The sequence below is a fragment of the Oenanthe melanoleuca genome, chromosome 1A (genome assembly GCF_029582105.1).
Source record: "Oenanthe melanoleuca isolate GR-GAL-2019-014 chromosome 1A, OMel1.0, whole genome shotgun sequence".
Lineage (NCBI taxonomy): Eukaryota > Metazoa > Chordata > Aves > Passeriformes > Muscicapidae > Oenanthe > Oenanthe melanoleuca.
The window spans coordinates 57,463,038-57,478,841 of NC_079334.1; the positions used below are offsets into that span (position 1 = coordinate 57,463,038).

The following is a 15,804-nucleotide window of genomic DNA, read 5'->3' on the forward strand; positions in this document are numbered from 1 at the left end:
CCACCCTGAGCTGCATGGCCTTTCCCAGTGCCAGCAGTGTCCTCTCACTCATCAAGGCTGACAAATGTCCAAGTGCCACCTGGTGAGCCACACTAACGTGGTGCTGCCACACCAACAGAGGAATCCGATCAAATACAAATGCCTGACTAAACACAAGGACCTAAAGGAACTAAAGGACACAAGGAACTAAACACAAGTGACTGTGGCTGGTAGGACATCTGCATGTTTGGAATGTTTTGGACTATATTTTTCTAGTGTAATGACCATGCATTGCAATTTCAACCTTTTTATTTTAATGGTGGTCTAATATATGAAGGGCAAATGCTAAGATACAGCAACCAAGTAATAATTAACTTTCTTTACAGGAACGTAAAGCTACAAGGATGAATAATTTTATTTTGATGGAAAGTCTTATACTTTTCTCACAAAATTAATCTTGAAACTTTGAATTAACTCTTTGTGAAATTACAGTGAATGTCTCTTAAGTATATGCACTCAATGCATAACAGTTTTATAATGTTCGAAGATGTATTAGCCAAGCTGAAGATACCTGTGGGAAATCTGATTTTGAAACAGTCTACATCAGACAGAAGTCTTATTTATGATTTTTAGGCTCATGGGTAACATTCTTCCACTGTCTCTAATTGAAAACCTTTTTTTATGGTTTGTTCTACATTTTTGATCACTTCATCACTTCTTCCTCTTGCCAAAGGTTACAAACATCTGTCTTTTTCAAGGTGATCACTAAGTCTAGTTTCAAAGATAACTTCATTTAATGTAAAATTTTAATCCAGAGATTATTTGTTGCCAATTTAAACAAAGCAAATCAGAAATTTATACTAGGGCACTAAGTTGCAGGTATAACTTGGTTCAAATTAAAGGACTACTTCCATATTACTTTAACTTTCCTGCACAGTTAATTCTTGAGCTCCTCATTTTGAGACTTGGCTACATGCTGGTTATGTCTACACAGATAAATGAAGCAGTACCAGGGAGCATTCCCAGGCATTGAAACTTGACTGCCTGCACTATTAAATTGTTAGAATTGTCCCTCAGCATGTGTCACAGGAGTGTTTTTAGTCTGTTCCATCCAACAATCTTCCAAAATATTGCCAGGGCACAGTTTGCAAGTTAGGACATGCCAGGAATGGTTCCCAAAAGAATGAGTCTAGTGACCCAGTTTTGGAAGGCAAAAAATGTAATAGTATGGACACTGGCCAGTGTGCCAGCTGACTCTACAGCAGAGGGGGAGCTCTGCACCCGTATTTGTGGGTAAAGGCACAGCAACCATCTCTGTGTTGGGCTCTGGCAAGCTGAGAGGGCTCAGTACAGAAATCTCTCTCCAAGAGGCACAGGATCATTTATGTCAGTGTTTCAGCTTACAAGCTGTTACATCTGGGCAAAACAACCCTCTCCAAGGCTCTTGCCCCCATCAAGAAACTCTGTGGAGCTGAGCAGCATTCACCTGCCACAGACACTGCAGAAGCCTGTTATTCTACAGCAACAAGCAAAAGGTCAAACTGGAGGGAGAGACATTGCTAAAATCTTCCCTGATCCTACGGACCTGTGTCCTATTTTATCCACACTTCTGCACGCAAGGTTCACCATGACCAGTAGACTATGGTGGGTTGCAGAGGTGCAGTCTAGCACAGCAGGACAAGACAATCCTGGCCATGGTAATTGCATGAGATCACTCACCTTACTCAGTCATCTTCTGCAAAGTAAGGCACATGATTTTGACTTCTAGAAGGAAACGAAAGAACATCCCAAGGTTTCACAAACAGCGTTTTCTGAACCTCTGAACTCAGAATATGTCTTTGACCTTGCAAGTATAGCATGGCTAGTTTTCTTCTCTATAAACTTTTCCATTTGAAACATAACTAGAAAATTGAAGAAAGTAGAATGTGTGACAACTCATCAACTGTTTGTAATAATTTATTTCAAACCATTTATTACGTAGCTTTCTCCTTCTGATGCACTCTCAATTACTTGATTGAATAATATTCTCTGAAATAGCACATGATGTGCTTGTGTCAAAGAGGCTCTCCACAGACGCCATCAGCTACCTTTTAAAATCAATGAAATTCATAAATTTGCATCTGGCTTTTCAAGGAGAAAATAAAAGAACCTTTTCTCCTGGTAAGTATGACCTTCTTATTCTAAGGCCAGCTTGTTTCAGGTCTTCTGCATCTCCGAATGCCAATATGAAGATGGATAATATCTTTCTTAGAATAGACAGATCTTGAAGTCTATTATATTGCCTCTTTTAAGGATTCTAGCCATAATTCTCTCTTAGTAACTGGGAGCTGCACACTGTTCCACACAGTAATGCATATTCCAGCTATTCACTGTCATGCTGCTGCCACTGCATTTTTAACAATGCTGATAGCAACCGATGTTATCAAATTCTGCAGATTTTCCAGGCTATAGCCTTGTTCATGGGTTTTTTTTCTTTCACCATTTTTGAGCAAAAATGTTTTTATTTTTCCTTTGTAATGCCTCAATATTGTGACCCTGCCATTCCTCACAGCTGGATCTTGTTAGTTTTCAAATATTGAGTCCACACCATCTGATCATACCACAGATTTTCTGTTCTGATATGTTTGTTGTCTTTATGTTTGCAAGATCAAAGCTAATGGTGTTTATACCACAGTGCTAAAAAGGTTCACTTCACAAAGGTAAAATAACCTTCATGTTTGAAATCTAGCCTTCTTTTCTTCCATGCCTTTTTACTGCTGATAATATCTGTATGTTTCCCTCTTCCTTGCTTCATTTTGGCATACAGCAATTTCCTTCATTAAACTTCTAGAAGGAATCCCTGAAAGAACTTGGCAGCAGCTGTATCCTATACCAGTGTTGTTCTTTCAACTCCAAGAAAATTAAGCTGCTCTGACACCAGTCTCTTACCAAAACCCCACTCCCATCTTTCTTTCCTAACCATACCCAAGTTCTCAGTTTCCCACATTTCAATAGGTAATATTCTTGTCTTTTAAACTCTCTCCCAGTTTTTTCTCCCCTTCTTTCTTCCCTCACATATACCTTTCCCACTGAAATGGTATTAATCCTCAAATAGCCTGGATAACTTTATGAATTTCCTTTTATATCTTACAATTCTGTTATCTTACTGTTTTTCAAACAGTGGACCACAGGCCCCAGGATGTTCATAAAAGGCAATTGGGAGAGTTATAAGATGCTGAAATTTTTATTACACTCTAAACCAAAAGAAAATATCTCTTCTCCATTCCCAAAACACCTTTATCCTTCAAAAAACAAGTTTTTATACCAAAATCTCAAATCACTCATAAAAATAAAAGATATTCACTTCTTACATGATACATTGTAGACAGGTTCCCTCTGGGATAAAGACACACGTGGCTGTGTAATTTTGAGCCTGATGACCAATTTCAACCAAATTTGACTGATGCTACAAGCTTTCAAGACACTAAACTCCTGCAAGTTTTGTGAAAAAGCTGGATTCAGAGAGAATCCCAATTTCCCACCAGTGGAAAGACAGGGATAGTTTATTCTTTAACAAATCTAGATGGTGACTTGAGGACATAAACCAATGGACAAATAGCTTTCTGCCAGGTATAGTCCATGCTGCGCCTTTGTCAACTACAGAGATAGGGAGCCTGTGGGGAGCTGGAAAGTTTAGCTACCAAAGGCCTGACATCAGGGGATGCAGGAGAGAATTTTTGGTATTTGGTGCACAGGGTATTTGGGGAAAGCAATTACTTAGAGACGAGACACTGGACACAGCATTTCTCCCTCATTTCCACTGTTCATGTGATACACCTTTTACTTTCATTTTTATGGCCAAACATGAAGTATATGAAAATGTTTGGTGTAGTGAAACTGAAAAAGATGCACAGCCCCATCACTCACTTCACCCACAACTTCCCACTAAAACCTTCAGGTAATTTTTCCAACCTCCTCAGCTAATCTCCTGACTCACACTAGGACACAAGCACTTCCCAGTGGCAATACTCATCACTGCCAGTGTGACAGCAGCAGAGCTCAGGCTACCTTGGGGCTTTCCCAGGCAAGGCTGAAGGAGGCTCTAGGGATCTCTGTAAACCCAATGGGAAACTTTCTCCTGGAGATGAACACATAGAAAATCAGGCAGCATGATTTCTCCTCTGGGAAAAAGAAGCACATGCACCAGCCCCGCTTGAATTAATGCCTTCACAGGCTTGATGAGGCAGTCCATTTGTTGGCACTTGGCTCTTTCCCTGCTCCCTGCCTGCCTGCACAGCTCCAGCACCCCCTTTCCCCAAAATACAGAGGTAATACTCATTATACCATGTTCAGAGCCTTCAAGAACCCTGATTTCTCAGAATTTTCTGCCTGGTGGTCCAACATCCACTACTGTTCAGAGACCACTAAATAACTTCAGTCACCTCACCCTGCAGGTGCTGTGGGGGGTGTTAAGGCTTCTATTAAAATCAGCATCAATGATGAAACTCAAGCTCAAAACCTTCTTAATATACCTGGACTTGTCTTCTTTCCCTTTTGCCTCCCATGTGCCTCCCCACATTATGTGTGGAGTATGTAGTGGCAACAAAAGCTGACAGCACTGTTGGTTAGGGTCCTTTGCTTCTGGTGAGTTAGTAAAGACAATTAACAAATGAAAAATGCAGTTTAAAAGGTCACAAATGCACGTACCTCATGGCTAATGCAAATTTGTGTAACTTCAGCTTCCAAACACAGCATTTGTCAAGCTAAGGAGCACTGCATGACTTGAAATCTTCCCCTGTAGGTCCTCACATGCCATCATCTGTCAATTTTTAATCTTCTTTTGAATAGCAAGAAAATTCATCCTTTTAGCTCTTCTTCTTTCATTTATTTAAATCAGTTCTGAGATCCTTTCTACTTTATACTTGAAAGGGCATCATGAAAGATATTTGACCTAGACAGAACAGGCATGGGAACCAGGCGGACAAAGAAGTCCAAATTTTGCATACACATTTCTAGACAGCACTGAACTTTTTCACTTCAGTGAGAGCTCAATTTCAGATGTCCATCTACTACAGTCTGTAATTTCACTTCCAAGTAACTGTTTCCCATAACACATAAAAATTCTCCCATCAGTAGGATGCCTCCTACATTTTTTGAAGTGGGAACTGAACCTGGCAATGGATACAAAGAGTAACAAGAAGCACTTCTAGAGGTGTATTAACCAGAAAAGAAAGGTCAAAGAAAGAAGATGTACCCCCTGATAAGCAATGCTGGAAAACTGGTAGCAACTGACAAGGAGAAGGCTGAGGTACTCAACAACTATTTTTTGTCTCAGCCTCTAATGGCAACCTTTCTTCCCACACCTCTTGAGAGCGTGGACTGCGGGATGGGGGTACAAAATGCTCCTGACTGCAAGTACAGACCAGGTTCATGACCCCAGCCTGAACATACATAAGTCCATGGGAACTAATGTGATGCATCCCAGAGTTCTGAGGGCATTGGCTGGTGTCGCTGCCAAGCCACTCTCCCTGATTTCTGACAAGTCAAAGGAGTCAGGTGAAGTCCCAGGTGCCTGGCAAATGGGAAACATTGTACCTATCTTAAAAAGGGTAGAAAGGAGGACTCGGGGAACTGCCAACCTGTCAGCCCCTGTGCCTGGGAGGATCATGGAACAGATCCTCCTAGAAGCTGTGCCAAGGCACATGAAGGACAGGGAGGTGGTTTGGGACAGCCAGCACGTGCCAGTCCTGCCTGCCAGCCCAGGGGACTTCTATGATGGAGTAGAAAAGTGAAGGGCTATGGATGTCACTTATCTGGACTTCTGTGAAGCCTTTGAAGCGGTGCCCCACAACATCCTTCCCTCTAAGTTGGATTCTGTCCCTCTCTGCTCTGGTGAGCCCCACTTGCAGTGCTGCATCCGGCTCTGGGGTTCCCAGCACAGGAAGGACATGAGCCTTTTGGAGAAAGTCCACAGAAGGGCCATGAAGGTGCTTAGAGGGATGGAGCACCTCTCCTATAAGGAGAGGTGAAGGAAAAGTTCGGAGAGCTGGGGTTGTTCAGCCTGGAAGGTTTTGGGGTGACCTAATTGTGGACTTCCAGTGCCTAAAGGGAGCCTACAAGAAAGATGGCAAGGAGCTATTTACAAGGGAGCACAGTGACACAACAAGGGGAAATGGATTCAAACTGAAACTAAAAAGTTTAGATTAGATATTGGGAAGAAATATTTCACTATGAAGGTGGTGAAACAATGAAACAGGCTGCCCAGAGAAGCTCTGGATGCCCCATCCCTGGGAGTGTCCAAGGCCAGGCTGGATGGGGTCTGAGTAAGCTGATCTAGTGGAAGGTGTCCCTGCTCATGGCAGGGGAATTGGAACTGGATGATCTTCAGGGTCCCTTCCAACCCAGGCCATTCTACAGTTCTGTGACTCCATGATTTTTATTCTTAGTAGTCTTACACTGCATTTAGTGTATTAAAATACAGGTTGTAGAAATAAGCCCATGTTATTATGACATCCAAATCAGTCTATGCAATTAGCTATCCTTACTATAATTTATTAGACAAATAACTGTCATTTGTTAAACAAATAATTTTTATGCCATCTGCAAAGTTCAGAAGCCATAAATGTAAAATATTCTCTCGACATATTGTTGAGGATACTGAGACTATGACCAAGATCTTTGTCTGACTTCATGAGATACCCTGTTCAAATACTGGTGCAAGGCTGGGTTTCCTCCTGGCCTTCTGGAATTTACCCCTATACCAAGATCTCTCAAACAGCAGTAACAAAGGCTCCAAGAGCATCAAGGTCAAGCCTTTTAAGACTCTTACATAAAAGTCACCTGGTCCTGCAGACTGATCTCAAGCATAAAGGCAAACAACACAGCTGCAATAAAGAATTTCTCCTTTTCATTCTGAAACAATTCCCTGTTTTAAACAAGTTTTTAATTGTGGCATGTAATAACCTCTTCATTATGGTGCTTTGTCCTCAAAGATATGGCAGTTGAATGATAGGAAACCAGTTTTAAAAACTGGTTTAAAAGAAGTCCAGGGAAAACCTGGGGACCACAGAAAGACAAACACCTGTACCATATAAATCAGTAGAACTATGAAAGAAACAATGTATGTCAGCATGTGTACAAACATGAGATATTTGTGTGATGAAAGGAAGTCAGGTAGGACCAATACACTTATTTTAAGCAATTTTTCACAAAACTGCTAGAGTTCTCCAAAGAAGTAAAAAATAATGTGTGTCATGGTTTTCATTAACAATGTTTACTTGGATTTCCAAAAGACATTTGATGAATCTATCAGTCATAGGTCTTAAAAACCTAGACTTTCAGAGGATAAAAATAAATGTCCTTGCAAGGATAAATAATTGGAAACAGATGGTAGGACACTACTGTCAATTTTTCAAGTGGAGAGAGGTCAGTGGTGGAATCCTGCAGGGATCTGTGCTGGAACTTGGGAGCTACTCGCTTATTTATAAATGAGCTGGAAAACAGGATAAATGGTGACAAAGTTAGCTGCAGACACTCATTCAGGGTAGATATGATAAGGGTTGACTGGGAAGAAAAACTTTACAATACTGAGTGTCTAGGCAATAAAAAGTCCAAATAAAGTCAGTATAGATAAATATGAGGTCATTTTTTAAGGGGGGAAAAAACCTAACTACACAGTACTATGTGCCCCAAGGTGATTATTACCACTTCAGGACTGAGATCTTGGGGTTATAATAGGCAGTTGTGTGAAAATATCAGCCCACTGTTCACTAACAGGGAAAAATTGAGTATTACTGATTACTAGGGAAGGAATAAAGAATGAAAGAGAGATTATTAAGTCACTGTATGAATGGCTGGTTTTTCTGTCTTCAATAGTGTGTGTAGGTCTGGTTCCACAGGCTCTGAAAAGATGCAGTAGAGTGGAAAAGGCTACAGGCAGGGCAGCAGGGATGATCACAAGTTCGGTACAACCTAACAACCAGGACTGACTAAGAAGCCAAAGGTCTCAAAAGCAGGTAACTGAGGGGATACAGCAAATGTGCAATCAAAGCCAGGACTGGGAATGTGCCTCCAAGCTCCCTGTTCACTGCCTCTCCCAATGGATGAGCTGAGAATATCAAAGAAATGGGCAGGCACAAGATTGAAAACACAAAGACCATTGAATCTTCACACAACACATACTAAGCTGTGGAACTCCTTGCTCTGGGGCACTGCAAATGCTAAACGTTTACATAGGTTCAAAATGTGACCAAAGTCTCAAAAACAAAATCCAGCAAGAGCTTGTAAATGCCAAGATCCATCTGAGGAAGTCCCTGAGTATGAGTGCTGGAGAACCAAAAATACAGAGGGCAGAATGAGCTTTAGCTGCTCTGATGCTTTCATGGGCCAATGTTACAGACAACTGTCAAAGGTCACTGGACTGTAATTTGCCAAAGTACAGAACTTCTATGTTTTGTTCAATGGTCCTCTTACTGTGGGTATGGGCTTAGGCCTCTGTTGAAAAACCCATATATTGGTTTCATCCTATTTGTCCATGGGACACTTGTATGCCTTTTTATTGCTTTCTTTACTTTTTTCTTTCTTATAACTTGAAACATCCTAGTAAAGGAAAAAAATAATAACAAATATCTAACAGTGAAAAAAAATCACAGTGACAGAAAGGAAGTGTTTAAGTTACTTAATCTATAAAGGAATAAATCTCAAGAATTACCTTTATTTGCATGCAAACTTTAGGTGTAGAATAATAAAGAACAATAATACCTAATTCCTAATGATTTCAAGAGTTCGTGATCATGCAGCTGCTCAAATTAGGTGAGTGTATATGCAACTGCTTGTACCTATGATTTTGCAATTACAGAAGAGGTGGTTTAGGGGATGGAGAATGAGGCTGCCAACATTGGCTCTCAAAGTACCAAGTGTACCCTGACAGCATTGTGCACATGCAACAAAAAAGGCAGAATTAGCCATGGCTAAATCATAAGACCATCCAATCTATGCTGTACTCACACATACACAGGAAATACATTTTTCCTTAGGATTTTTCTTCTTTATCATGTCATAGACATGTCTACTCATAGGCATGATTAGACAGCAACAAGGACTGAAAGTGTATGTGTCCAAGATACCATTTATCTTATTCTTATTCAAAAAACACCTTTTCAAAACAAGAGCTATATCATGCTGACAATTCATAATGACTCATGCAGGACAGACTGTGATCCAAATCTTTCTTCTAAAGACATCAGTTCCTAAGCTTTTATTTGCCATCCTAAATCAAGCATGATCCCACATCAGAAACCTGATTCTAACAAGACTTAAATTACATCAACTTTAAGTATTATATGACCTAACTGAATGCTAGCACTATGAAGGTACATAGTAGCATAGTAGCAAGCAAAACCAAAGCTATATTCACATGCTTCTTTATTTCACTACTTCAGATTCAATTTTGTTCCTGTACTACACAGAACTATATGCATATATAGATGACATTACTATATTGTTTTTTCTGAGACACGCATTTTCACTATTATCTATGACTTATACTCTTCAAATAGTAAACTAATTACAGAAGCAGGTCATATAGCTCAGAGAAAATATATTATTGTAACACTGCACATTTTACTTTAAGTTTTCCTTCTGTCCCACCACCTTTGTTTTCTTCAAAGGATGCAATCCAAGGCAATATGGACTTTCTGGTAGTTTTTTCTCCTGAGGAAATTTTTTAAAGTAATACAGAAATGAATAGTGAGGTAAATACTGAATTAAGGTACAACATGCAGCAAAAAATAAAATCAGATTCTTTCAACACTCAACATTGTTCTAGTTCTTCCAAGGCATTCGTGTACAAATTGGGAAAGACAGCAAATGAACACTTGGCTATGCATGTATTCCCTTACTAATTTTGGAGGGAAGCAGTCTGAGAAGTGATTCTTCTCATAAAGCTTCTTTTGTTGACTTTTAATGCCAAGAATGCATCTACCAGATTTGGAGATGACAAAAATTCTGTGTTGCTTTGCCTGAAAATGTATCTCCAGTTGCATCTGCACAGGTGCAGCATGGCATAGACTGGTCTCCAGCAGATCAGTCACTTATGGTGGTTTTTAACATTATTGTTCCCCTGTACAAAAATGCAGTAAAGGAATCAGATTCATTTTATCTACCTTGCACTAGCACCTCTGGGCATGAAGAACCCTATAAATAGATGTTGATGTTGCAAAGTGCAAGGGATTTGGCAATTATGCTGTCCTACTGCATACTGGACATGAACAAAATATGCTGAAATGCATCAAAACAGTGAATATTCATGGCACCTTTTAGCAGCAGAGCCATGAGAGGAGACAGCTGAAAGCAGAAGTCCTTAATGGAGCAGAGGAGACATCAGTCATGCAAAGATGAAACAGTTTGCTCAGCCCAGAGCCAAGGGACAGGACTGTGTACAGTTAACCAGTCCATACCAGAATGCATGTAACTGAACGGACAGAGGAGCAACCAGCACCAAAGGGGGTTCCCAAAACTAAACTCACTGGAACTGGGAAAAACCTAGCAACCTCAAGTGCCTGCAGATCACTGCTCAAGTGATATGGAGAGAAATTACAAGGAAACTTCAGTGATGGAAACAGCATAAAAATGTATAATAGCACACAGAACAACATCATCAGAGAGAGAAATGGTTAAAGCTGTTTCATACAAACCAGAGAATCCACCAAGACTAATGGACTAGATGGCAAATTGAATAATGCTCCAGCTGTTCAGTAGAAAACTCAAAAGAATTTTTGCTCAGAAACTGAAACGAATGTAGGTCAATTAAGGGGACTGAAAAAGTGATTGTGAGCCCATTTTGGTGACATTTTGCTCTGTTTCCCTGACAGCTTATTCCTGTTTCTTCCAAAACTTCTCAATTTCAGGGTGTTACCGGGAGGACATGTAACAGGTACGCTTTGATGTTAGCCCCTTCTTTCCTCAAATGATTGAAGAATTAAAATTTTCTGTCTCTCTAAAACTGCTAATATTACTATCTTAATTCTACAAACCATTTCTTTCTCATTACCCTCTGACCTGCACACAAATAACCAGTTCTCCACTAACTCAGAGGGAAAGCTGTGCTGGAGATGCAAAAAGGGATGCCCTGGTGTTTTCAGTCTTTCTTACCATATGCTTTCCCGAGTGGCACTGGAAGTGATGGGGAAAGTCAAATGAAGTCAGAAGATCTTTTGAAACAAAATCAGCAACTGAAATTAATTATTTTTCTTTACACTCCTAACACGTAGTGGGAAATAAACCTTGTGGACAAGTGAAACAGACCCAACCAAAACTCATGTATGCCATATCCAACGCCCTCAGCTGCCCTTCCAGTTCACCAGCAAAAGACCTCGCCACCCCCTCCCATGGAGCCGAAGTGGGCTCTGCCTTCAGCTGGAACTGTGGGACCAGGACTAAGCTCCAACAGGCGGGCAGCTGCCTTCACCCGCCGCTGCCTGCTCGAATTGTCCCCACTGCCATTTTCTCCTGACCTTTACAACAGACCACGCGCAGGACACCCGCCCGCAGCTGCTGGAGCTGCCGGAGCTGAGCACGGGTCGGGTCACGGACCGACACCGGGCAGCTCCCCCGGGCAGCCCCGGAGAGGGGCGAGGAGCTGCGGGCTGAGCCCGGCTCGGCCCCCGCCCAGTCGGGCAGCGGGGCGGCCCGGGGCAGGCACGGGCACCGCTCTGCGAGGTGCCGATGTGTCGCTGCCCCCCCGAGCATCCTGTCCCGGCGGGGCACCCCCGGCCCTCGCCCCCCGCCCCTCTCCGCCCCTCTTCCGCCGCCGCGAGTTTGTCCAGAGCCGCCCGTGCCCCCCGGGCTGTGCCGGAAAGGGCGGCGAGGGGCCCCCAGCACCGGGGCCGCTGCCTCCACTCACCCGAGGTCAGCTGCATCCAGGCACAGATCTTGTAGACGGTGGCTGTGTTGCAGAAGAAGAAGAGGATGAAGCAGACGATGCAGGCGATGATGAGCATCATCGAGAGCCCGATGAAGAAGGACGCAGCTTTGAAGGCTCCCGAGGGCAGGCTGGAGAAGTCCGTGAAGCTGCCCCGGCAGGTGAGTTCCCGGCTGAAGCCGTTGCCGATGCAGTAGTGGAAGAGCCCGAAGTAGCCCGCCTGCGGGGTGTCCACGCCGTCCCCGATCCAGTACGGCTGGATGAAGCACACCACGTTGACGATGGCAAAGCAGATGGTGAAGATGGCCCAGAGCACGCCGATGGCCCGCGAGTTCCGTACGTAGTTGGTGTGGTAGATCTTGGCAGCCTCCTGAGCTGGGAGCATCCCCGCTGCTACCGCTCCTGACGAGCCTGCTCCTGTAGCCGCCGTCCCTGCAGCCGCTCCGGGCATCCTCGCCGAGAAGGTGCCCCCCTCCCCTTCCTCCTCCTCCTTCTCCTCCTCCTCCTCGCTCCCTCCGCTTGACGCGACGCGCTCCGCCGCCGCCGCTGCGTGCGAGAGCCGGCGAGCCCCTCTGCCGGGCTTCAGCGGCTCCGCGCCAGCACCAGCAGCCGCGGCAGCGGCGGCAGCACCGGCACCGCCCGCCGCCGCCTATCGGGGCGCAGCGCAGCGCCGCCGGCCCCGCGCACCGCCCGCCCCGCAGCCCGCCCTCCGCCGCCGGGCGCCACCCGCGCACCGCGCACCGCTCACCGCACCGCGCACCGCTCACCGCACCGCACACGGCACCGCTCACTGCACACCTCGCACCGCGCACAGCACACAGCACCGCTCACCGCACCCCGCGTACCGCGCACGGCACCGCTCACTGCACACCGCGCACCGCACACTGCTCACTGCACCCCGCGCACCACTCACCGCACACCGCTCACTGCATACCGCGCACCGCACACTGCACACCGCACACCGCTCACTGCACACCGCACACCGCGCACCGCACACTGCACACCGCACACCGCACACTGCACACCGCGCACCGCTCACTGCACACCGCACACCGCGCACTTCACTCCGCACCAGGCACGTCCCGCCGCCCTGCGCACCCACGGCGGGGGCACGGGCAGGGCGGGTCCCGAGAGGAGGTGGCGGCAGGCGGGGGCGAGGGGCCACCCGCGCCCTTTCCTTGGGCTAGCCCTGTGCGCGGCTCTCCTCAGCCCGCGGGCACCTTTCCCGGCCGGGGCAGCGGCTGCCGGGGGGACCCGCTGCCGACGCTGCTCATGCAGCGCGTCCTGGGAGACATGTTCAGGCAGCGGGTTTTAAAGTTTAGACCGTGTGCATGGTGTTCCCGTGGCGGCACAAAACATCGCCATCGCCTCTCCAGCCGGGGGTGGCACCCGCCGGGTCCCCTGCGGCGGTGAGCGCGGTGCCGCCGTGGCGCGGGGGGAGCCGGAGGCGCTCGTCTCCCGGCTGAGGGAAACCTCTGCCAGGCAAAGCCTGGAGCTCGGGGGAGTCGGGAATCGCCAGCGGCAGCTCCTGGCCTCGGGAGCGGGATGGCGGCTGCGGAGGAGAGCGCTGTGTGAGCACAGCGTAGCCGCGGGGGCGCGGGGCTGAGGCGGCAGGGAGAGGAGAGGAGAGGAGAGAGGAGCCGCTCCGCTCCAGCCGAGCGCTTTCTGCCTGGCACTCGCTGCTCTGAGCGCGCTGGCATGCAGGTGATTAGCATGCATTAACGAGCAATTAGCATCTGGTAATAATCATTCCTGTGCCAGTGACACTCGGATTTACAGTGCCCGAGCTCACAGCTGGGAGCGGTCCGGCCCGGCTGCCGTGCGGTGCCGGCAGGGGCCGCGCTCTGTTAAATTCTGGCGCTCCGCGGCGCCGGCAGGAGGCACGGAGATTCCCGTGGAAATGGTTCCTGGCACTCCTTAAATTTTCAACTATTTCAAGAAAAGTTTGATTCCTGCTCCATGGCTGCCACTAACCAGGTGCAGCCCAATGGAGCGGCAGCGCCAGCCCTTCCCAAGTTTCCCTCAGAGGAGTTTAGGAAGGGGCAGCTACCAGTTTCAGACGGCCGCGCTGGTGCCGGGGACAGTCAAAGCTCGAGAAGCCGTGTCCGAGGGTGGGAGCACAAAGGGAGCCGTGGCCGAGGGTGGGAGCACAAAGGGAGCCGTGTCCGAGGGTGGGAGCACAAAGGGAGCCGTGGCCGAGGGTGGGAGCACAAAGGGAGCCGTGTCCGAGGGTGGGAGCACAAAGGGAACCGTGCCCCTGGCGCACATGGCATGGGTATGCTCGGACACAGGCAGCACAGGCAGTGTGGACCCCAAACAGGTAGACGGGTCCAAACGTGAAAAGTACTGCTAAAATTCCTGGAGATTCGGTTCACACCGAATGCGCTTTGTCCCGCGCTGCTGGACGAGCCCGGGTGCGCTCCGCTGCTCCTCCTGCTCCTGCTGCAGCCGCTGCGTGACCGGAGTGCTCATGTGCCGCCTCCAGAGACGAGCTGAACTCGTTCCAGCCTCGAGCACCAGGAGGAGTGATGGTTCTTCAGTCTCGCTCCCGTTTCTTCAGGCTGAGGCTTGCCAGGCCCCAGGAGTAGGGAGGTGCAGGCAATAGAGCCAGACATAGAAGGCAGGAGTAAGCCTGAAGTGGCCCGAGACAATTTAGGAATGGAGGTTGGAAGGAGGGTTGGGAAGGAGGGTTGGGACGGATGTTTGGTGAGATAAAAACTAAAATTAATTTAAAAGGGGGTAGTGGGGAAGGGATCTGTGCCAAATGGGAGGTTTAGTGTTAGGTGGGCCTGTAAATGTGCACGCATACAATAAAGGTGAACCTAAGAATTGGCATGTCAAGAAGAGATATGGACCTGGGAAGGAGTCAGGAGAGGAGAAATGGGTTGCTTATAGAAGAAATGGGCCAACAGAGCCGATGAGGACAAAATACTGAATTTGGAGAAGATGGGGAACTAGAGTCAGAATAGGGTAGGTAAATGTGGGGACCAGTCTGGACAAGAAAAGGAAATGCCAGAAGCAGGGGAAGGACCTTTGCCTTTGATTAGTTTGGTTGTCCTTGGATGTCCTCTCTGCTCTCCAGCACCAAAAGGGCACATATTTCACATGGATTTTAGGTGATATCCATGAGTCCTTCAGTTTTAATGCATTGGAAATGGGAAAGTGGTACTAGATGTCTGGTTTTGGGGGCACATGAATTTCTGTGGCTGTGTTACTCTCTAGAGCTTTGAATCCTCTTGTCTCCCTTTTTGGTATCAGAATTTCTTCAGAATACCCGAAGACAAGCTTAGGAGGTACTTCTATGGTTCTTACCACAATTATATGTGTGTGTTTCATACGCTTTATGGCATTAGAAAACAGAATATCTCTATGAGATAGAAGGTTGGCATGTTCTGGACAGAATAGTTGAAAGGCAGCTGGGATCTTGTTTCTCAGAGCAGACTTCACATAGATTTTGGTTGCAGCAGTTCTGAAGATGAGGCCTCAGAAGGAGCCATACTGGGGTGCTGCTCATCTATGAAAGGTTTTCAGCATTGTGCCTGGCATCACAGGAAATTCTGCAGCAGAAGCAGGGATAGTCCCCAGCTCTTCCAGACAGCTTTCATCATCTTAATCCTCAGATTATTATCCTTTTTCTCCAACAGTGCTGTACCTCCACAATTTTTTTCCCTGAAAATTAACTGTGTCTCTGTGGCTGCCATCTAGTCACGTCTACAAAAGTCTGACTTTGAGCCAGGATTTTCACCAGAAGCTTCTTCAACAGGTGAAACAGGATTCTCATCATCCTGATCTTTCTGGACAGCAGCTGCTGTCTCCCACACCTGATAAGGCAGGATCCTGTTTACCAATTAGCATGTGAGCGTGCAATGCAGAACAAAGGGATGTAAATCAAGTGGCACAGACAGCTCTTTTTTTGGCACATCCTC

General features: G+C 46.3%; 1 protein-coding gene across 2 annotated transcripts in view; it reads right to left on the reverse strand.

Moving 5' to 3' along the window:
• LHFPL3 (LHFPL tetraspan subfamily member 3) overlaps positions 1 to 12,535 on the reverse strand; it is a 229,474-nt gene extending 216,939 nt beyond the window's left edge. Inside the window, exon 1 of one of the 2 annotated variants that reach the window (XM_056482556.1) lies at positions 11,861 to 12,535. In XM_056482556.1, coding sequence (XP_056338531.1) covers positions 11,861 to 12,329 — 469 coding nt within the window. In that variant the 5' untranslated portion in view covers positions 12,330 to 12,535. The remainder of the gene's footprint in view (positions 1 to 11,860) is intronic. The other variant, XM_056482557.1, reaches the window with a different exon arrangement.
• Between the last annotated feature and the right edge of the window lie 3,269 nt (positions 12,536 to 15,804).